We start from the raw sequence: 22516 nt of genomic DNA on the forward strand, positions 1-22516 counted from the left end.
TGGTAAAAGCTTACTACCATATTTTTTTGGGTGGGCAAAATTTTATCACCCGGAGCGGCTGAAGAGAGCCGATAGCTGGAGTTGGTCAGAGCTGGCATAAGTGGCTAACTTTTGCAGCAAGCGGGAGAAGCTACTAAAAAAGGTTAGTAACAATATATTGCAAATAGTAGGGAGCATCTAACAAAGACAATACTGGCTGCAGCCAATTTGCTCAAATGAGTGGTTAGAAGAGAAAACAGTGAAGAAAAAAGTACTAGACTCATTTGATGTTTGCTCACATGAGCAGCTGTGAATGGCGAGTGACACTGAAGGAGAAATAGCCAACAATTACGGTTAGCAGCAAGTCGTAATCTGCTGCGAAGTGGCTAACATGAATGGCTAGAGGAGGAAACCTTGGTTAAAAATGGCTGAATCTCGAGACCCGGCAACGTCCCCCTCGCATGACCAGCTTTGAAAGATGAATGACACTGAAGGATGGAGCAAGAGAAACTAACGATAGCTGCAAGTCATAGCCTAGAGCCAAGGGGCTAACATGAGTGGCTAGAGAAGGAAAATAGTGAAATATGCCTAAATGACGGGACTTTGGCAACCATCATATTCAGGACTCAACTGTGTGTGTCCATTAAGTGCTAAAAGCATCGCTGGGACATACATTACATGTGTTTTTGCTCAGTATTTGAGTCGATGGCGTTTTACTGAAACAATTGTAGTATTTTCAAACCACTAGGAGTCGCCCCAATTGACACACTGTCGCTTTAAAGCGAGCAAGCGTACGGTGAAAAAAGCGTGTCGCAGCGTTGCGGGTGTGACTGCGGCTCGGAAAGTGTTGATGAGTCTGCGGCAAGAATTAGCAAAGACGGGAGAACCCATCATGAATAATGGATTGGCCGGCCTCTCCTTGCTAGTGGCTTCTTTTTCTTTCTTTGAGAGGATGTTCTCTAATTAGTTTAGTTGAAATGAACTTAGGGAAGTCACGTCTGCTTTCTGTCTCGGCCGAGGACGGAATGTTGGAAATGTAAAGGGAAAAAAAAAAGAAAAGCCAGATGCGTTATTTCAATAGTGTCGTGTGGAAAAACGGATTTCCTTTTTATTGGGAAAAGGAAAACAAACCGCAGAAGTGTTGATTGCATTCCTAAAAACAATCTGTCCTGTAATTCGGATATTTTCAACCAATCAGAACCTGGCAGAGGCGGAATATTGCGTGGCCCTCTTCATGTACATGCGACTTTTGGGCTACCCGGCCGAGCGCATCAGCATCCTCACCACCTACAACGGGCAGAAGCATCTCATCCGGGACGTCATCAACCAGAGATGCGCCAACAACCACTTTTTCGGACAACCGAGCAAGGTAAGGGGAGTCTTTCTCCTTTCGGGATCAATCTGGCACTATTCTCCGCTGTAGGGTTGCCCTGGCGTCTCGAAATATAGGGCTCACGTTTCAAGCCACACAGCTCTCATTGTTTTTTTCTATCAGCGCAGTAGTAAATACGTGCTCGTCTTTGTAATAGCTGTCCGGAATGGTCAGATTTAGATGAGATAGATTTATTTAAATTCACCTCCATCGACTGTAACCGGGGCCTAAGAAATAAGCAAGGTGATGGTGTAGGGGATCAGGCTTTTCCTTCGTGTCCTGTATCTGCTCCTAGACAGTAGCAGGATGAAATAGTGGTGGAATGGGTGAGTGATATCTGTACTTTTGGGGGATGGACTTGTTATATAATTCTGAGAGGTTGGGTGTGGGTAGGGCTAAGATTTTAGCTGCTGTGTGAAGTAATAGTCTGGTTGATGACAGAAAACACATGACGTATACAAAATGGGAGAAGAATGGCATCTGGTGTTTTGCAGCCAAAGGCTTTCCGTTTTAACATTCCTTAACACTCAATGACAGGAGATAAGACATCAGTGAATTTTGGACTTTTAGATAGATCCTGTATTCATCCCGGTAGGGAAATTTACACTTCCAGCAGTATCCGTGTGTTGAAAAATAAAATAATAAAATAAAGATATAGAATACCAAAATACCCAATATAACGTGTTGATATAGAGTATTTAAATAGTGATACGGAAAATACACACTGTCATAAAAATAGGGTAATGAGCAAATGTGGGGCTGGGGTTTAATTTGGGCTTTTACTCCCCCAGGTGGAGTTAAAGAGCCTCATGGCATGAGGAAGACTGAGAGAGAAGCCTTCAGATAAGAGAAGGAGTTTAAACTAGGTATATTTTTTTAAAATTGGAGTAAGGTTTTAGTCTACTTCTAAAGTTTTATTCCACAATTTGTGTTTCAGATTAGTGTATCAAACCCAGGTGTAGGGTTTAAAATTGGGGGTATAAACTAAAAGTAGGATTTCAGTCCAGGTCTTGAGGTTTTACTGTAGATAGGTGTAGAGTTTGTTTAGTTTTATGGGTTAACAACACATTTTGGGTTTCAAAATATGTTTTTAAACAAGGGTATTGAGTATAAGGTTAGGTTTTTCCCCAGGAACTTGGGATATAGTATTGGTCTTGTCACATCTCAAAGCGAGGTCTGGCTCATGTTGCTTTAAAGTGAAAAGGTACGGCGACCAGATGATAAAGATACTGTATCAGGGGGCTTCTTTTGCCAACAATGAAAAGTAGTCCTATTTGTTTGATGTGGGGGAACGGCTGAAAAGGAGCTCCTAGGACTGGTGGTTATGTGAATCTGACATAGTGGCATTTGATATGTAGCGCTCGATGGGATGCCATTTTCTTCCCCGCGCTATAAGGGCGCCACGCGACCTGGACAGCTTCCGTCAGCATTCCCGTGACTGTCATCTCCTCCTTTTGTCTTTTTTTTCTGCCGGCGTTCGGTCCTGACAGCCACTCGCCAGTTGTGCTTGGTCATGCTAAATGTCCGGCCGCCTCTCATCTGATGCCTTCCTCATGACAGGCTGCTCATAAGGGGGAGGGGAGTGGGGGAGGGGCATCTTCTAGGAAAAAAACAATGAGGAGAGGGGACGGACATCAGGCTTTCCCATACAATTTTGTGAGACCCCCCGGTCGAGGACGGCTGAGGCATCTGCTCCCTCCGGAAGAAAATGTTGTCCCCTTGCAAACTATGCATGGAACTACCCACAATGCACGGTAAACACAGGGTTCATACGGGTGCTTGAATTCAGGGTGATGTACTTGGAAAAGGATTTGATTTGTTTCCCGGCAGTCTGACTCGATAGGGCATGCAAGAAAAATCAATCAAGCTGACGGCTTTTGCGCTTATTATTCCCTTGTGACTAACTGCAGCCGGCATTAGTTTGTATAACGTTGTCATGTGAAGCTTTTTTGCCCCCTGCATGTCGAACCCAGAAAGACGGGTGAAGAGACCCAAAATGTACTGGAGAAATTAAGAAAATGGCTTTGAAAGTGCTTTAATTTGGCCATGAAGCCTCTAAACAAGACAGAAGTTTCTTCCAGAAATAATTTCCTTGTTCTGTAATTAGATGAAGAACAACAAGTGTTGTCCCCTGTGCTGATACTGTACTATTTTAAGATACAAACAAACCAAAATACAGGTAAAATATGGCATTGATATTCAATGTCGTAATGAGCTGACCAAAAAATGGCCATGTCCAGTGTTTTTTGGCATTTTCACGTCTAGGATAACCTACGTTACTGACTGCCTGCAAAAGACAATGTTGATAGTCGATGTCAATCTGACCTTGGAGAGTGAAAAAAAATGTTGAGTCATCAAACCCACTGAGTCCGCTTTATGGCATTTTCACATCTAGGGTAACTTACCTGATTGCCAGTGAGAATTGGTGGGCATATCTAAATCAGCACTCTTGCTTTCCTCACTTATGATAAATATCAGTCCCACTGCTTTTGTGATTGCTCCTATAACGCCATAATGCTGTGTTTTTACATGTTTACTGGCATTGTAACTAGGCGCTGGGCAGGTTTTCTACGTGGAACACGTGACACTAAATGTTTTTTTTGTTTTTTGTTTTTTTGAGAGTCGTGAAAAATGGGACACTCATCAATGTCACACTTAACCCAACCGTCTAATCACAGTGCAGGCGGGGCAAATTCCGCATCAACCCAATAAAACTATGTATGGGGGAAGGGTATGACTGACCAAGATTTCTTCTGACTGAGAGACACAAATATCCAGCATGATTTTTATTTTCAAAATGATAAATGTAAGTTTAGTACACTCTGGCGGGACCAATTAAAACCCGGCGGCCTGCCAGAATCTCCCTATGTTTGTACATGGTCACTCACTGAGTTTTGGCGCCACTGGTCACCGATGACGTCTCAAAGACCAAATGGAGAAAATGTCAATGAGAAGATAATGTTCCACTTGTCTGCCCACATGCTCACCGTTTCCGGGAATATTGGATTGCCTTTTACGACCCACGCTGGAAATTCAGAAAAGCTTGTGACCGTTCAGTCGTAAAACTTATTTACTTCTTATTTTTAATGTTAATTTTTTTTTAATGTTTTTAATATTATTTTGAAAATCACCCGGATCGTCGATGCACTAGTCTGGAAAAGTCATGGCTTTACTTTAGAATAGAATAGAATCTACCTTTATTGTTTTTGTTACAAAATGGGTTGAACATATTGTGACAACGAAATTGGACCAGGCACTCCAGGTTCACATTTAACAGTGAGGATAACAGAAAACAAAGAAGATAAATGAACAAAGAAGATAATGTTATAATTTACACAATATTTACACAAGAAATGTGGGCATGTAGGATGTTACATACAGTTTTGGGATCGTATTAGTGCAATATTTAATACGTTAAAATAAAGTGCAAAGAATATATATACATGTAGTAGAACAAGTATTCTTTTTATACAATTGGTACAATAAGCACCTGTTATTTTACCTCATTATAATTATACGGCAGTGGACAAATAGTGTATTACAAAGTATTTTTCCTGGCATACTTAAAAAGGGTAAAACAAAAAGCAAATGTTATACAAGAAGTATTATACTAATATTTTATCATTTTACTTGAGTACATTACAAAAAATAAGTATTAGAAATTTTGTATAATATGTAATATCTTTACATTATTATTAAGGTAAATTAATAAAGTGAAAAAAGACTATTAAACAAGCAGTATAAAAAGTACATCATTTTTACTGCCCAAAGTGAGAAATACGTATGATATTATAGTACATTAAATGTTATTTTGTATGGTTTTACTTTAGAACGTTAATTAAAATCTAAAACATATCATTTTGTTTACTTTAACTTATTTTTAAATAAACAAGTATGATATTGTATACAGCTATTTATCGATTTGACAAGTTTTGTAATGATCCTCTAAAAAAAGTTCACCTTCGTTTTATACATTTTATTAAACATTTTTAACAAACCTTCCCTTTTAAAACCCACATTTCTCTGCTGGTATTGTGTGACCAAGTCGAGCGCAGTCACAGCAAGGCCCGTGTGCAGGCGGCCATTATGCGTGCATGTCGTCGCCTCGGGTGCTGCACCTGTTCCGACAATGAAAGAAAATAGCGGTCGCTATTCTGTTAGCGTCGTAGCGCTTGTCACGCTGCCCTTAGCTAGGCGGCTGACTCTGACCACTCGGCCCGGGTGGCTTCAATGCGCGCTAATGTGTCTTATTGATCTAGCGCTGCGTGTTCGTGTGCTGCTTGTATAGTTCTAAAGGCCATGGGTTCAAATCTAGCTACCAGCCTTCCTGTGCGGAGTTTGCATGTTCTCCCATTCCAAAAACATGCATGTCAGGTGAATTGGCCGGTTGCAAATTGTCCCTAAGTAAGTTGTCTGTCCCTGTGTACCCTGCCCACTGCCCGAAGAAAGCCGGGATGGGCTCCGGCACCCCCGCGACCCTAATGAGGATAAGTGGTGCAGATGATGGATGGAAGTCGTTGGTTTGCTTGGTTTTCTCATTCATTTTAGTCAGTTATGTAAACCATGGGTTACGTGGATTGTTGAATATTTTTTGTTGGTTTAGTTTGTTATTTTGAATTGGTTAATAAACTGTAAGGCTGGTTGGTTGGTTGGTTAGAGTTATACTTTTGGATAGGTTAATAAGCTGTAAATGAGTTCCATTTTGGTTGGTTGGTGTGTTGTCAATTTGGCTAGTTGGTTGTCTGGTCAGTCTATCAGTTGTTTTTTAATTAGGTTGTTGGTTGGTCAGGCGAGTAAATTGGTTCAATTATATGCCTTTAAGGTTTGTTAGCATCAATACCAGTTGCCTAGTTCAATTGTTGAAGCATTTTGGTCAGTCAATTTATGTTATTAGTTCATAAATCATCGGTTGGTCAGGTGTGCTACTTGGTTAAAAAATGCTTTTTAGATTTGTTACCATCATACTTAGTTTGTTTGTTTGGTAGGTCACTTTTTGGGGGGTTTAGCTAGGTAATTAGTCTGGTTGGTTGATTCATCCTGTTTCCTTACAACAGGTATGTGTATCTGTCAAGCTAAATACTATTTGTTTAGTGTCTTGTCTAGTCGAATGGATATTATATTGTGGCATTAGGGTTGATAAGCAATGTTGAGTTTGGCCATTTCTGGTCTGATACATATCAGAACGCAAAACTGTTTGCAAGCGTTGTAGCACTTCCTCTTTTGGTGTCAGACTTGCGAGTATTGTGACAGGATTACTACCGTGTCTGAGAGAATTGGCTGACTCGGATTCTCCCCCCCCCCCCCCCTTTTTTTTTTTTACACATGAAAAAAAACAACTTAGCCATGATCCTGTAACCCCCCCTCCTCTCCTGAGTCTCAGAGGTCCAGGTAAGAGGCAAAAGTGTTGCAAAGGTAATCCCTTTTAGAGAAGACCGTGTGTCACGGGGCGATAACACTCGCACTCGAGCGCTGACGCCTCCTTGTATTTCCGCAGGAGGATTTTTCTTTTTTGCAACAAAATCCTGGAGCACGCTCCGGTTTATTTTGCATGCGGAAAACGGATTTTCTGAGAGTTTGTCGCAGGTTTTGAACCGGTGCTTGAAATCTTTGAATTTGAAGGAAATGTAAATGCTTTAAATTGTTATGTTTTGTCAACAAGTCTGCTTAAAAATAACAGTGTCAGTGCTCTTAGGTGGCTTCACGTTGCCATTGCATTTTTCCCCTCATGATTAACGGCAGCTGGCATTAGTTTGCACAACATTATCGCGCTAAAAAGAATAGATGCATACTCCACCTAAACAAGACACTATAAAATGTGCAAGGATTATGTATCAGTTATAGGTCAGGCAGAAAATGAAGGTAGCATTTCCCCAGTGGTATAATGTAATGGGAAGAACCTTCCTGTAACTGAAAATGGAAGCTGCATATTACTATTTTTACCCAAAACCTATTTACCTCAGCAACAAATATATTCGCAAATAACTCTAGAGCTAAAAATCTTGTCCTTAAAAATGCACAACCAAGATTAAAAATCCTTTATGTAAATCCCATATATACACAGTTTTCTTGTTTTTCTTCTTTTAATGGCACTGGACAAACTGGAAAAATGGCTTGGACATGAAGAATGTGTATGAACCTTGTTGTTTATCAGGTTTTCTGTTTTTTTTTTGCAGGTGACGACAGTGGACAGGTTCCAGGGGCAGCAGAACGATTACATTATACTCTCACTGGTTAGGACCAAAGCTGTCGGACATCTCCGGTAAGGAAATATTAAAGGGACAATGCGCGTGATGTGACCACTAAATGTCACTGTAGTGTGTTAGGAAATCCAAAACAAATGCTTAAAAGTACATGGAAGAATACAAACCATGGAGACTAAAAGTGTCTTGACTCCTAATTTTAAAAAACTACAGGTTTATATGATAAGTTATAGTTAATCGTTAAAATTTTTCTCAACCACTAGGATGTGCTAGATAATACATTGGTTTGATTGTGGGGTCATGTTTTATATCTCAGGTTTCTATGTAGGATTTTGGCTCAAATTAGCGTTTTAACGTTCCGCCATCTTTTTCTCTCAGGGACGTGAGACGATTGGTGGTAGCCATGTCCCGAGCCCGTCTGGGCCTTTACATCTTCGGCCGCGTGGCGCTCTTCCAGAATTGCTTCGAACTGACTCCCGCCTTCAAGCAGCTGGCGGAGCGCCCCCTGCAGCTGCACATAAGACCGCACGAGTACTACAACCAGGAGCATCCTGTGAGTTACAATTGTTATGGATTCTAACCTAGTGAATATTGTTTACCATAAGCGAGCACTGCATTGCATGGTCTTTGCCCGAATAAGACACTATGTACGTATCTGTACATTGTTTTGAGCTAGGTAGGCATGCTAACTGGAAATTGAAGTATTTATCCTTGATATCAATGGGATTATGAGTGCCAACGCTTAGAACACTCATTAAAACACCTAAAAATGAACCTGTACCACTGATAAAATAAGACTTACATTGTTCAGTTGACAATCTTATCGTCGTTTTCATGTTGGAGCTGGTGAAGTAAGCAATCATGAGTGTGCAGGATAGGGACAGGCTGTACTTGCCCAAGACACACGACGGGGAATGGCACCCCTACCACTTGTGTGGTTAAAGGATCTAACCTGCCTTACATAGTAAAAGATAATTAGTGATTTCTTGCTAATTTTGACAAATCTATATAATTAGTGATGACTCTTTCTCCCAAAGCTTTTAAAGTAGCCCAACGATTCGTATACCAAAAATTCTGGCCCAATTGAGAATTGTGTGCTATTGCTTTTTACACCGATACGAGTTATCATGTAAATACAATTAACTACTAAACAAGGAAAAAGCCATTAACAGTGAATGGAGAAAGAGTTCCATCCGGAATGCATGGGTAGTCATGGTAACCAGGGAGTTTTCAGAGGTGGTTTGAGTGTGTTACTGATCCACATTAAATTTAACCATGGGTAAATGGTGAATGCTAAACAGCTACATGCACTACTAGCGATTGTTGGGCTGGCATAGCCAGCCCAAGTATTAGCTGTGACAGGCTGATGCTATGCTTGCTCATGCTATCTGTAAACACTGTCAGCAAAGGGCAAATGAGTCATAATAACAGCTAAATTCTAACAAATGATAATGAATACATGTTAAAAAGTAATGCTTACAGCTACATGCTAACGAGTCATACTGACAGCTAATTGATAAATGCTGAAAAAATATGATAATGTCAATGTTATAGCTTTGTGCTAACTGTTTCATGCAAAAAAATTGTGCTGATGGTAACATGCTAATAGCTACATTTTAAGAAGTTATGGTAACTGCTAAGAAAAATATGCTAACACTTAAATGATAACTGCTTCATTTTAACGAATTATGCTAATGACTCAATCATAAACCAAATGGTGAAATTTCATGTGGGACATTGACACACTTGGAAACTTTCCTGGGTATTATAGTACCTCAGCAAAATGAATGGGCTCAATGCATTCCAGATGAGCCCATTTAAAATGTTATTACCATGAATGTGATGTTTGGACTTTCCACAATTCATCTCCTTATTGCTAACAATAATGAGCCCATCTGAACTGAACTTGGCAATACTGGGGGGAGTCTCCCCCACAAAACCAAATTAAAGATTACAGATACACTTCACTGAGTTAAAAGGGTAACATGTAAATGCAAACATTTAGAAAACAATCAAGTTATACATCTCTTTATCATCTTCCAGATCTGTCACAATTGCCTCGGGAATTGTCTAGCGTACAATTATTTTTTTCTCTCCAGAGAGAGGCTGCAACCCGTCCAGACCACGCGGTGCAAAACATGCCAGAGATGACTAACATGGTCTACAACATGTATATGCACATGATGCAAACTTCGCAGAAGCACCGACAGGTACTCCCAACTAGTTCTGGACATCTTGTATGTACTTATCTTGACTTTAATTATATTCTAAAGCAGCAGCTAGCCAAGCCTCCGCCGCAGGCCGAGTCAGCTGAGAGCTCAGAGTTGAAAGAGGACGAAGCTATGGAGACAGAGACTCAAGATGGTGGAAAGGAAAGAGCAGAGGCGCAGATCAAAGACTCTGCCCAGACACAGGCTGAAGGGGCCGCCGGCGAGCAGGGAGTGCCAGAGACACCCGAAAGCAATCAAGAGACTGAGGACCAACTGCAGGGTGCAGACAACAAAGAACAATAATGTGGGAAGAGCATGTGGATAGTTTGGTATTGCTGGTATAACGGAATCCTGACTTATGTAGAAGTTTACAGCAGTGAAAAATGCCAAATGTGATATAATTTTCTTTCTAGTCATTTTTTTATAATAAAACGGAATACTAACAAATGTTCCCTAATTTGTTATCATGAGCAAAACTTTTAAAGGACACAAGCCAAACTTACTAAGTAACTCTAAATTGATTGCATTAATTAATAGTAGTTCTCAGGTTGGAGACAAAGAGTATTCCGTTTGATATGGATTAGTACAATAACAATTTATGGAATTAGAAAATTACAATGACCCACCAAGCTGTTAACAGGCATCTCATCTGTCCTTACGGAGCGCCATGTTGAAGACCCCTGCTCTATCTAAACATGACACATTTGAAAGTATGGTTTCAGAACAAAAGATTCCTGCACATGGAGTTCCATGACAACGAGAGACAAGGTCTGCTATATCAGAAACCCAACAGCAACCAACCAGCTCTTACAGACAAAACCATGAAATATAGCATACCTGTCATACTGTACGTTTATGATGCATTTTAAGACGTGTACGGAATAATGCAAATTTGTCAATGATGTGTACCATCCGCTATACACCGACGATCACCAAACGGCAAATCTATAGTCAACCCAGTTCGCCGCGGTAGCCTCTGTATCGTTTTTCCGTTGCAAACGAAGCGAGCGGTTTGATGTTACTGTGCGTCTGCCGCCTGGGGATTTCCCATCATGCATCATTCTGTGGTAGTTGTGTAGTGAAAGGAAGTCCGTCTCTTTTTAGAGAACCGGCTCACTTGCTTTGATGATGTTGTATCAAGAAGTTAAGGAGAAAATGAAAAAAGACAGGTTTGTGGTTATGCCTTTAATCGGTATATTACCAAAGATAATTTAATGAAGAAAATAAATTAATAATTTGAATAAGAAAATTCTACTTAATTCTATTTGCATGTAATTTTTCCTTTTACAGTGAACATCCAAGCGACTTCATTTTTGAACTTTTTTTATAATAAACCTCATTCATGTCGAGCAACTCAGTATCTCACAACAAAATATATAATATAACGAAACACGAGTACAATATAACATGTTAAACTACATAAATAAACCAATTTAAAAAAATATAGTGCAAGATTATTTTGTAGTTTGTAAGGGCATGGAGCGCGACAGGTATGATATAGGCACACTAACTACTGAACCAACCATGAAAGTAAGCCCATTGAGATCATGTCAGGGCACTTACTAGCTGTAAAAAATTGTAATAACTTCCCCTGCAAGAAAATCTCTACCACAAGTCGTACTCCTACATTGTTCTTCCTCAGCGAGAGAGAAAAAAAAAATCCAGATCTCATGACTGCAGGCCTGATGCCGCTCGGTCACATGAAGCGTTGCGAAGGTTGGGAAACATCCTCCTTCTTCCGAGGGCACTCTCGACCCTCGCAGCACTAACTCACTAAGCGACTTCGCATCGGCCTGGATTATTTTGATCAGGCGGCAACGGGATTTAACGAGGAAACTCGCTCCTGAAGGTGAACATGTCTTTTCTTGTCCTGAGACAGGTAGCCATATCTTTATCGAAAGAGGGGTTGGGTGGGGTCCTACCAACACTGCATTTATGATTGTCTTTTTTTTTTTTTGTTAAAGGTCGTTATTCATAAACAATATAGCATTTTGGTGTTAGGGATTGAGGGTAAAGGTTAGAATTACTATTTCCTTTATTGTCATTGATAACTCAGGAATGTTAGGGTTAAGGGCATAAAGATTAGAATTGTCTTCATTATAATTGATACCAATTGAGCAAATTTGGGTTAGAATAAAAACGGTAAATATTGAATTAGGGGTTAGGGTTCAAATTGTCTTTATTGTCATTGATTACAACATAGTGTTAGGGATGAGAATTGCATTTCATGGCATTGATAACGTTTGCGGGGTAATGTTAAGGGTTGCAATGGTATTTTTTTTTTTCATCGTTGAACAATGCAGTTATGTTTGGGTTAAGAATTAGAATATCATTGATAATAAGATAGCTGTTTTAAGAGTTTGGAGTTAGAGCAGAGGTTGGTACCCACACAGACATCTTCTAACTTTGATTATATTTATTGTGAAAATAATTTTCTATAAACATGCTGTTGAAGTTTGGTAGGGGTATTAGGATTTCGCTATTGATGTCGAGCGACTAGATTATTGATCCATATAATCACAATTTTATAATCAACTTCTACTTAGTTTATTTTAAGGTTTATTGGTGAAAAACAAAAATTATAAAGCTGTACAATTTTGTTTTATAAATATGTTTTACCACTCTGTGGTAAGGGTTGTACAAAATATGTTAATCATTTTTTTTTTTCATCGATTCAGTTTTGTTATTACAGTTTTAAACAAAATATTGACAAATTTGGGGTCGAAAAGAAACAAAAAATACAAACTTAAGGAATTGAGTCCAGGGATTCTTTTTAGTGAGTAAAAACTTAAATATATTTTCTGACACGAGTTGGGTCCAATAGTACCCCTCAGCTCTCTTGTTTTTTTACAATTATATGCTTGTGTTGCGATTAGTGTCATGTTACAGAAACCGATTGTCGCTAGTATGCCAACCATAGTCCCTTGTTATTAACCAAATAATTATTTTATGTATAATTAGTACAAGCAAACAAAATTTGAAAACTATTGCACATCCTACAAATATGGAAGTACAGGTAGAACCATATGTGAGCTTTGCTATTTTTATTTTCAAGTCTGAATGGTTTGATGCTTTTGACCACATTTTTACGCCGTTACCTCGCATTTAAAACTGCATCAGCACTGCGGGATAGCAGATTCGTTCGAGTGGAAATGTAATTAGGGGCTAGCTTGACGCGGACAACGTTTCTTTGTTTCGATCGGTGCCCGGAGCAAAATTCTGACCGGCGTGACGAATGACACCGAATACGTTTACATGCGGGAAATAATCCGATTCGAAGCGGAATATTGGGATTCTGGAGCGATACAAATAAAGCCTTTACTGACAGATGAATAACTGCGCATGGGTTTTCCGATTATAAAGGCGGAAATAGAAGTTTATGCATTTGACTTTTAACAAAACCTAAACAAACATTTCTTTACCAAAATCAACATAGTTATTTATGTGCTCGTTTGTTGTAAAAATTCAGCTCCTTTTCTGCATCGTGGCTAGTCACAAGCAAAGACTTACACTATATGTGGATCATACAACTGTAAAATCGACCATATAGTTGCAGCAAAAGAGAAGTCCTAACCTTACACACCAGAATTTGGGGCCTGGACTTGTCAAGAATCAGGTTTAAGATCATACCTTCTATGTGAGTCAGTTGTACAGCCCAACTCCAGCATGGTGCCGCCCACAAAAGTATCTGATTGGTTGCAGAGCAAGAGCAGGTGCCAATATCCAGAGCACAATCACCTGATTGGATGAAAGAGAAAAAATAGGGGCCAATCAGTAGCCGATCCGTCCTTAGTCCCACCCCATACACAACCTTGCATACAGTGACAGAATACGGCACATGATCCATTTGAAGGGCCGCATTGGTCAACATAAACATCGGTAATAACTAGAATTGTTGAAGTCCAAGACTACAGCAACCCCATTAACCAGCAAAAATCTTTAACCTTGGCCCTTTCTTGGTCATTGAGCTATTTTGTGTATTGCGTGCAGAGCAAAATGGCGAGCGCCGGCTCATGTTTATGGTGCCTGGTTTGGCTTCTGCTGCTGCTGTTCTTCTGTTGGCCCCTGGGCATCACCCTGGGGGGCCTCTACGGCCTGGTGAGCCCGCTCACGACCTGCCTCGGCCTGGACCGCCTTTCGGACCTGCTGCTGGAGGGCGCCAACCTGGGCCGCACCTGCGCCCTCAACATGCGACACTGCAAGCCGCTCTGCTGATTGGCTGCCTGGCCCCCATAAGAATTCCACAAACTGACTCCGACTTGTAAAAGCCAACTGGTAATGAGATTAAAGATGCTTTGAACTGCCGCCTGAAGACTGAATGCTTCTTCCGTGCGTTTGCTTGCATGCAAAAGTTGGTTTGTAGCACTCTTTGGATGTATTCAGACCCGCCCTGTTTATTTCAGGAACTTGGATAGGGAAATTCACACTTCCAGCAGTATCCTTGTGTTAAAAAATAAAATAAAAGATATAGAATAAGAAAATACCCAATATAACGTGTTGATATAGAGTATTTAAATAGTGCTACGGAAAATACACACTGTAAGAGAAATAGGGTATTATGCAAATGTGGGGGTGGGGTTTAATGTGGGCTTTTATTTCCTCGGGTGGAGTTCAAGAGCCTCATGGCATGGCTGTCCGTGGAACTCAGTCTGTCACTGAAGCTGCTCTTCTTACAAAAAGGTTCCCGATCAAGAGTAGGTACAGTATCTATCATGACAGTAAAACAAATCCCATAAAACATAGACACAAAAGAAGATTTTAGAAAAGGATTTCATCTCATTAGCTGCACCACTTATCCTCAGTAGGGTCTCGGGGGTGCTGAAGTCCATCCCAGCAATCATCTGGCAGTGGGCAGGGGACACCCTGAACTGGTTGCCAGCCAATCGCAGGGCACACAGGGACAGACAACTCACTCACTCATTCACACAATTTGGACAGGTCAATCCACCTGAAATGCATGTCTTTGGAATGTAGGAGGAAACCGGAGTGCCCGGAGGAAACCCACGCAAGCACGGGGAGAACATACAAACTCCGCAAAGGAAGTCCAGTAGCTGGATTTGAACCCACACAGGAGGTTCCCAAGACCTTAGAACTGTGCCGCACACAAAAAAAAAATGGTATCGGATAGTGTCATGAAACAATGCAAGAACGTTTACTGGGATCTTCAAAATTCAGAGACGTGGAACACAGGATGAAATACACATTCCCGTTACATAACGTTGCAACACTAACTATCCATCCATCCATTATCTGCACCGCTTATCCTCAGTAGGGTCACGGGGGTGCTGAAGCCCATCCCAGCGATCTTCGGGCAGTGGGCAGGGGACATTCTGAACTGCACACAGACAGACAACTCACTCCCTCATTCACACTTATGGACAATTTGTACCAGCCAATGGACCTGACATGCATGTTTTTGAAATGTGGGAGGAAACCGGAGTGCCTGGAGGAAACCCACGCAAGCACGGGGAGAACATGCAAACTCCACACAGGAGGTTCAATCTCATGACCTCAGAACTGTGTCACACATGCGCTAACCACTACGCCGCCATGCTGCCCCAACACTTACTAGATTTTAACAAAACGTGAAAAGAAGAAGACGCGGGATATGCGGGAACACAAAGTAGCTCGCACTGAACAAAACATGAAAGTCATATAACGCAGAACATGTTGGAATACTTAACTGGTTATGAATGAAAAACTAAAGAAAGAAGACACACGGGTCCATACCCCTGCAAGGATCCAGTTCAAGAAACAAGAACGAGAGTGCGATGATGACAAGACCTTAAATATAATACTGAAACTAACGGAACAAAACATGAAAGAAAGACCATGCATGATTTACTCAAACATGGATAGAATAGAATGTCAGGACGATGATACCACAAAACACAATGTTTTCTTATTGTAAAAATCAACTTTCTTTTCTTCAGGGGAAGGAAAAAAAGCATCCAAGCAATTTATTTTTTGCAAACCATCTTTTGCAAAGCTTATTTGTGTTATGCACTTGAAAGTAACTGAAGAATGATCTAAACCAACTGATTCTGCACAAAAAAATAAGCAAGAAGACACAGGGAACACATTTTCTCATGATTAGAACAACAATGCTCTAACGGAACAACACCTGAAAGTAAGACAACGCAAAATATATTGGGACACTACCTCTAGCTTATCCTAACCAATAAATAAAGACAACCAATGATATATATTGGAACTCTAACTGAACAAAAACATGAACTTAGACAAAATAGGATATCCCAAGCGCCAAAACGAAGTGAACAAAACATAAAAGAAAGACGAGTGCCGTCCGTGATGAATTTTCCTTCTGCAGTGACATTTGATTTCTTCCACATCAACCTTCGAGGCATCCGCAGAAGCAAAACGGCTGAGCACGCTAACTCGTTTTCCTTCCAAGTGGAAGACTTTATCAAAGTCATAAGAACTTTGGTTTCGTGAGCGCCCCAAACATGTCCTCTGTTCTTTATTCATGTCCAAGGTTGAAGTCTTTCTATTCCCGGATTGTTTAGTCAAGATTTGAAAGCTCGTTTTGGCGCTTGGGATTTACGCACGACTGCTGCTTGAATGCAACACGGAGGAAAACAACAAAAACAAAAAACGTAAGTACCGAGACTCATTTTGTCCTTTTCGGTTTGAGGTGAACTTTTTGAATTACGTCCCAAGCATTCTTTAATTGAATCGGAATCCATTTTAGTTGGGTTTTATGAGGTTTGTGTTTAGTTTTGGACAAAAATGAAAAAAAGACCATCTTTTACGCTAAAATTCAACATATGGAAATATCGAGTAACCTCTCATAAGTCCGTAAAGTCCAAATATTCACAGAAAAAAGCGAGATCTAAATGAACAAAACATGAATTATAAAAGACCCGGGATATGTTGTACCACAAACCAGCCCAACTGAACAAAACATGAAAAGAGGACAAGTATCCTGTTGAAATACTAACTTGTTTCAAACAAATTCTGAAAGTAAGAGGATGCAGGGAACATGCTCTATTCCGACACCGTCCAGCTTTGAAATAACACAACATGAAAGAAAGACGACAAAAACACTCCCACCCATGGACAACAAAGCAATGACAGTGCCGCGATGACGAGACCATGAAGTAGAGAATGCGGGCAACATATTCAGATGTGGATAGAACTACAACATTAGACAGCTCTAACTGAACAAAATATGAAAGAGACAGGACACAATAAACATTCCCATTTTTGGACAGAACAAGAGTGCCATGAAGATGAGACCCTTACATGTAATGCAGGTACACCAACTAGCTGTGAATGGAAGACAACCCAGGATATGCTGGAAATCCAACAAGCTCTAACTGAACAGAACATGAAAGATGCAGGACACGTTGAAAGTGTAACTGGGGAAAAAAAAGATACAAGGAAAACAAAAGATATGTTGGAACACCAACTTGCTCTAAATGAACAAAACATGGGGGTGAGACAACGCAAGATATGTTGAGACTCTACCTCTAACCAAACAAAACCTGAAAGGATAGGAATGCACGGGACATACACTTGTGTGTATCAAACAAAAACAAAATATTCCAACACCAGCCAGCGGAACAAAACATAAAAGGGGGACAACACAAGATATTTTGAAAACACTTACTGTAACTGAACAAAAACATGAGCGGAGGACAACGTGGGATATGTTGGAATCACTAGCATTGAACAAAACATGAAAGTCAGACAATGAGGTAGATGATGGAATAAAAAAATCCTGTCAAAATATGAAAGAAACTGGACACAAAAAAACTGCCAACAGGCCTTCTGCAATATGTATTATCAATTTCTCATGATTATGGTTATGATCACAGAGAGTATTAATCATTAAATTGATAGTTTGCATAATGTTCCCCATATCTGGCCAAGAAAATAAAACCTAGCATTCATTTATAAAAAAGAAAATGTCAACCTTTTCAAAAAGTAAAGTCAATAAAATCACATGAACACACTTTTAGTTTGATTTCTGTAGAGTTGTTTTTCTCTTATTACCTTTGGGCTCCATGGCCCATCACACACCCGCCAGTTTGCTTTAAAACAGCCGCCTGCTTGGTATATGACGCTGCCTCTTTAAAAGGGGCGGGGCTTGCGCTACACAGTGACTCTCACCGGAGAAAAAAAAGCAAACTAAGGGGTCGGAGAAATGCGCGTATTCACGTGGAGGATATTTAAATAACGGGTTCAATGTAGCCTAATGTGGCGGAGTAAGAGAACTGTTTCTACTCAAGTGAAAAGTATATTGGTTTAAAAATACTCAAAGAAATACAAAATGTCTGAAAACGTACTTGAGTAAATGTAACTCGTTACTATCCACCTCTGCCTGTGTCGCTGTCCGAGATTTTGATATGAAAAATAAGAATTGAATCAATTCAGGTAAGCTAGCTAGCTAGAGACCGACAGATTTGGGGGTGGGGGTAACAGCCTTTAATCGGGGACAAAAAATATCGAAAGTATTATTGTTTTGACGTAGAACCGTCTGTTCTGTTCTGATTGTAAACAACCAGAGGACAGACGGACGGACGGACGTCTGCCAAGAGATTAACGGGAAACCAGAGCAAAATACGCCTGCAGGACACAAATCAGAAAAATGGGGAACATCAAGCGGGAAAGAGACATTTTGAGGATTCCCTGGGCTAAATGAAAACATTTTAATGCTTCAAAATGTTTTTGGGGTCATTTCTGAGAGGTTTGTTTCTCAAGCATATAATTTTGAACAGATGCCAAAATGCCGAATGCTTACAACTTGCTTCCGACCCCGACCACGTTTTTGCTCTCTTGTCCCGGCTACTGACCTGTTTTCCGCTCCAGACTACGAAATTAGTCCGGTGGTGAGGAACAAGTCCACCATTTTTATTGGCACTTTTTTAAAGGACTTTAAAACCAATTTTAAAAGTAAGAGAAGAAATCCAGTTCCGATCAAAACACCGGGATCCTAAACCTTGGTTTCAAAACTTAACTCTATCCCCAACCAAATATTGGAACCCTAAAACCGGTTAAAATCCCCAATTCCTAAACCTACACCTAACCCTAAACCCTATTTCAGAAACCCTACATTCATTTTAATATCCTAATAAGGAGCCTAAACCTTCGTTTGTAACCCTAGCCCAAATCCTTTTTTAGGACCCATAAAATCCGTTTTTAAATCTTTATTTGCTGTATTTTACGGAAACTTGGCTTACGTCTAGCATTCCGGACGCTAACGTGGAGCTTCAGCGCTGTTAGGACAGACAGAGACACAGAAGCCTGCGGGAAGCGGAGAGCAGGTGGACTCGCTATCTAGGTGAACACGAGGTGTTGTAACCCTGGGCACAAAGATTTCCATCTGCTGCAGGGACGTCCAACTTTTGGACTAGCGTGTGACGTCATCCACTCCGCTGTTGCTAAACTACAACACAGCACCCCGAGGCCATCCTGTTAATCTGTTAATAAACAACAAAAGGATACTGCTGGAAGTGTGAATTTCCCTACGGGAATTAATCAAGTATCTAGCTATCGATCTTATTTGAACACCATACCTAGGATACATGGCAACAATTTCAAGCATTTAAACATACTTTATATAAAATTCGAGCATTTTTCAAACCTTGAAAAACACAACATTAAAATTCAAGCATTTTTTAAGGATTTCAAGCACAGGTACGAAACCCTGTAGAGCCCACAAATGATGTGGCGAAAAAGAAGATTTCAGTACTTTGTATTTTAATACTTCTCAGTACTTTTTGTATGATTTTGAACTTTTCAATACTTTTCATACAATATAGTACTTATTTTCACACTGTATTTGTATACTTTCCAATACTTTTCATATGTTTTGTATGTTCCTATGATATTCTGTACTTTTGATTCTATTTAGTAGTTTTTTCATACTTTTTTATAATTTTTTTACAGATTTAAGATTTTTTCATACTTTTTGCATATTCTCATAGTATTCAGTACTTTTTCATACATTTTAGAACTTTTTTTATGTGTAAACCTTTTTGTATACTTTTATAGTATTCAGGCGTTTTCTAAAGGTTTTAATATTTTTGAATATGTTTTAGCACTTTTCAAAATTTTCAGTATTTTTTCTAATCAGTTTCAAACATTTTCCTAATACTTGGTACTTTTCAGTACTCTGTATATTTTTCAAACTTTGCAGTGCAGTCTTTTCATACATTTCAGTATATTTTTTTAAATTTCAAGGTTTTTAGTCATTGTTCATACTTTTGTTGTATTTCGGTACTTCTTCATACTTTAAAGCTCTTTTTATATTAGCATACTTTTCTGTATTTTTCCATTCTATACTTCTTAGTACTTGTTCATAGTCCTTTTGCACTTTCTGCATACTTTTCATTATTTTTAAGTAGCTTTTTATACTTCTCAGTACGTTTTAATACGTTTTCATACTCAGTACCCATTAGTACCTTTTTTGAACTTTGAACTTTTTCTACCTTAAAATATTTTTTAGTTTTATATTTTTCAGTACCCAATCAGATTTGTTTCACTAGTTTTTCACTGGTTTCTCCCTATTTACCGTTCCAAAGCCTTCACCCTGAAAACGCTGGTCTACTCGATATGCCAAGAGCCAAGAGATCCGCAGGTTGGAAAGCGTTCTCCATTCGGGTCCCGGGGCTCTGGAGTGCTCTTCCCCCTGAGATTCGATCTGTAACCTCAGCGCAAATGTTTAAATCTAAGCTTAAAACACACTTCTATTCAATAGCATATAAATAACCTATATTTTACATTGATAACATGTGTATTATTTGCCCTCATGTAGTTTTTAAATGAGAGGATGATGTCATAATAGTCTGTAATAATAGTTTGCAAGTCTTTGATCTGTGCAGCCCTTGGAGACTCTTAAGTAACGGGTTCAACGTAGCCTAATGTGATTAAGGGCTATGATTTTGTGAACTTTTAACATAATTTTCAGGACTTTTCTTTTTTGTAAAACATTTTTCATTACAGTACTTTTTTCATATATGTTTTTAACTGAGTGTTTTTTTTAAGCATGTGGCCCAAAATGAGTTTGACACCCCCCTTCCCCAGTATTGGTGGCTGACTTAGCCTATATTCACCCCACTTCTAATAATCAAAACCTGCTAATAATGTAGTAATAACATAGTTATTACAACGTAATAAATTATTAGTGAACTGCATACTAAAGCGGCAGCTCTGATAAGTAACTCAAACCAGCTTGACGTTTTAAAAAGGTTGCCGACCCCAGACATGTAGGTAGAGTTTATATTTGAGAAGGAATGTAAGCATCAAAGTATTTTTTTCTTTTTTGGGGAGGGGGTTTAGGGGGTCTTCTTAATACGCGGAGGCCTTGGGAGAGGTAACAGCTGCAGACGCCAGTTGTTCGGCAAGTACTGGCCACTTGCTAGGCTAAAGTAGCGCTACTGTTTTGTCAAGACCGCAGAACTCGATACGAGACAAAATAAAAAAGGAAAGCAGTACTTAGATCGACAGGGATCTTTCATGGCCAAAGTCGATCAGTTTTCCAGGATTCTCAAAGCCAATTGTCCAATGTCTCCAGTACTTTCATAGGGCAATGTCATACAAAATAATGCCTGCTGCCGTTAATCACGTAGAAAGAAATGCAATGGCAAAGCGAAGCCACCAGAGAGCAGGGTCTGCGTCATTTTTAAGCAGACTTGAGAAACATTGAAAATATTTCAAGCATTTACAAGCACTTTACACAGAATTCAAGCATCTTCAATCCTTTAAAACACAATATTAAAATTCAAGTTTTTCCAAGGATTTAAAACACCCGTAAAAACAAACTCATGCCTGCTGTCGTTAATCGCGTAGGAAGAAGAAATGCAATGGCAAAGCAAAGCCACCAGAGAGCAGTGTCTGCGTCATTTTTAAGCAGGCTTGAGAAACATGGCATCGATTTTAAGCATTTACAAGGACTTTACACAAAATTCAAGCATGTTTGAATTCTTTAAAACACAATATTAAAATTCAAGCTTTTTCAAGGATTTCAAGCACCCGTAAAAACAAACTAATGCCTGCTGCTGTTAATCAGGTATGAAGAAGAAATGCAATGGCAAAGCAAAGCCACCAGAAAGCAGTGTCTGCATCATTTTTAAGCAGACTTGAGAAACATGGCAACGATTTCAAGCATTTACAAGCACTTTACACAAAATTCAAGCATATTTCAATCCTGTAAAACACAATATTAAAAAAAAAATTTATATATATATATATATATATATATATATATATATATATATATATATATTAAAGTTATTTTCTAGGATTTCAAGCACCCGTAAAAACGATAGTTTGCATAATGTTCCCGTAAGACGACGCAAAATATCGAAGAGAAGCGAAGAGAACTGTTCGTATTTCAGCTTTTGACTCGGGATATAGTATTGATCATTCATAATTAAGTTTATTTTTTTGCTCGGAATTTCAGCTGAAAAAAGTAGATATTTTTTTGTAAAAATCTGCACCCCCCACAACTCCACTGAAGATTAGCGGTGAAGATAACAGATGGTAGGGTGGCGTAGTAGTCATCATTAGCATCTTGGAATTTTAAAGCCCCAGTGTGTAAAATATGCCCACTCGATGGCACTGTATTGTCTGAAGTGAAATAATTCCACCTCAAATAAGCACAGCTAGCAGCAAGATGGCGGACAATGATGTTGGTGACGACTGGATGTGGATCCTGCTATGTAAATCCAATACAAAGTAATGAACATTTATAAAAGTCAAGTCATGTTTATTTGTGACGCCCTTAA

At 39.5% G+C, this 22516-nt stretch overlaps 1 protein-coding gene and 2 long non-coding RNA genes across 5 annotated transcripts in view; 2 read left to right on the plus strand and 1 right to left on the minus strand.

Moving 5' to 3' along the window:
* Window positions 1-10639, plus strand: part of aqr (aquarius intron-binding spliceosomal factor) — a 73388-nt gene extending 62749 nt beyond the window's left edge. Inside the window, exons 32-36 of one of the 2 annotated variants that reach the window (XM_088354556.1) lie at window positions 1178-1348; window positions 7525-7610; window positions 7930-8104; window positions 9651-9761; window positions 9825-10639. In XM_088354556.1, coding sequence (XP_088210682.1) covers window positions 1178-1348; window positions 7525-7610; window positions 7930-8104; window positions 9651-9761; window positions 9825-10064 — 783 coding nt within the window. In that variant the 3' untranslated portion in view covers window positions 10065-10639. The remainder of the gene's footprint in view (window positions 1-1177; window positions 1349-7524; window positions 7611-7929; window positions 8105-9650; window positions 9762-9824) is intronic. The other variant, XM_088354557.1, reaches the window with a different exon arrangement.
* LOC148352219 (uncharacterized) overlaps window positions 1-22516 on the minus strand; it is a 120243-nt gene that overhangs the window by 12510 nt on the left and 85217 nt on the right. For both annotated transcript variants that reach the window (XR_015852886.1, XR_015852885.1), the window contains exon 5: window positions 13392-13499. This is a non-coding gene — a long non-coding RNA (uncharacterized LOC148352219). The remainder of the gene's footprint in view (window positions 1-13391; window positions 13500-22516) is intronic.
* LOC148352220 (uncharacterized) lies at window positions 11429-14066 on the plus strand. Its single transcript, XR_015852884.1, has 2 exons — window positions 11429-11610; window positions 13752-14066. It is a non-coding gene; the product is annotated as an uncharacterized LOC148352220 (long non-coding RNA).

This window comes from Urocampus carinirostris, chromosome 15, assembly GCF_059441175.1.
Source record: "Urocampus carinirostris isolate Australia breed hairy pipefish chromosome 15, RoL_Ucar_1.0, whole genome shotgun sequence".
NCBI lineage: Eukaryota > Metazoa > Chordata > Actinopteri > Syngnathiformes > Syngnathidae > Urocampus > Urocampus carinirostris.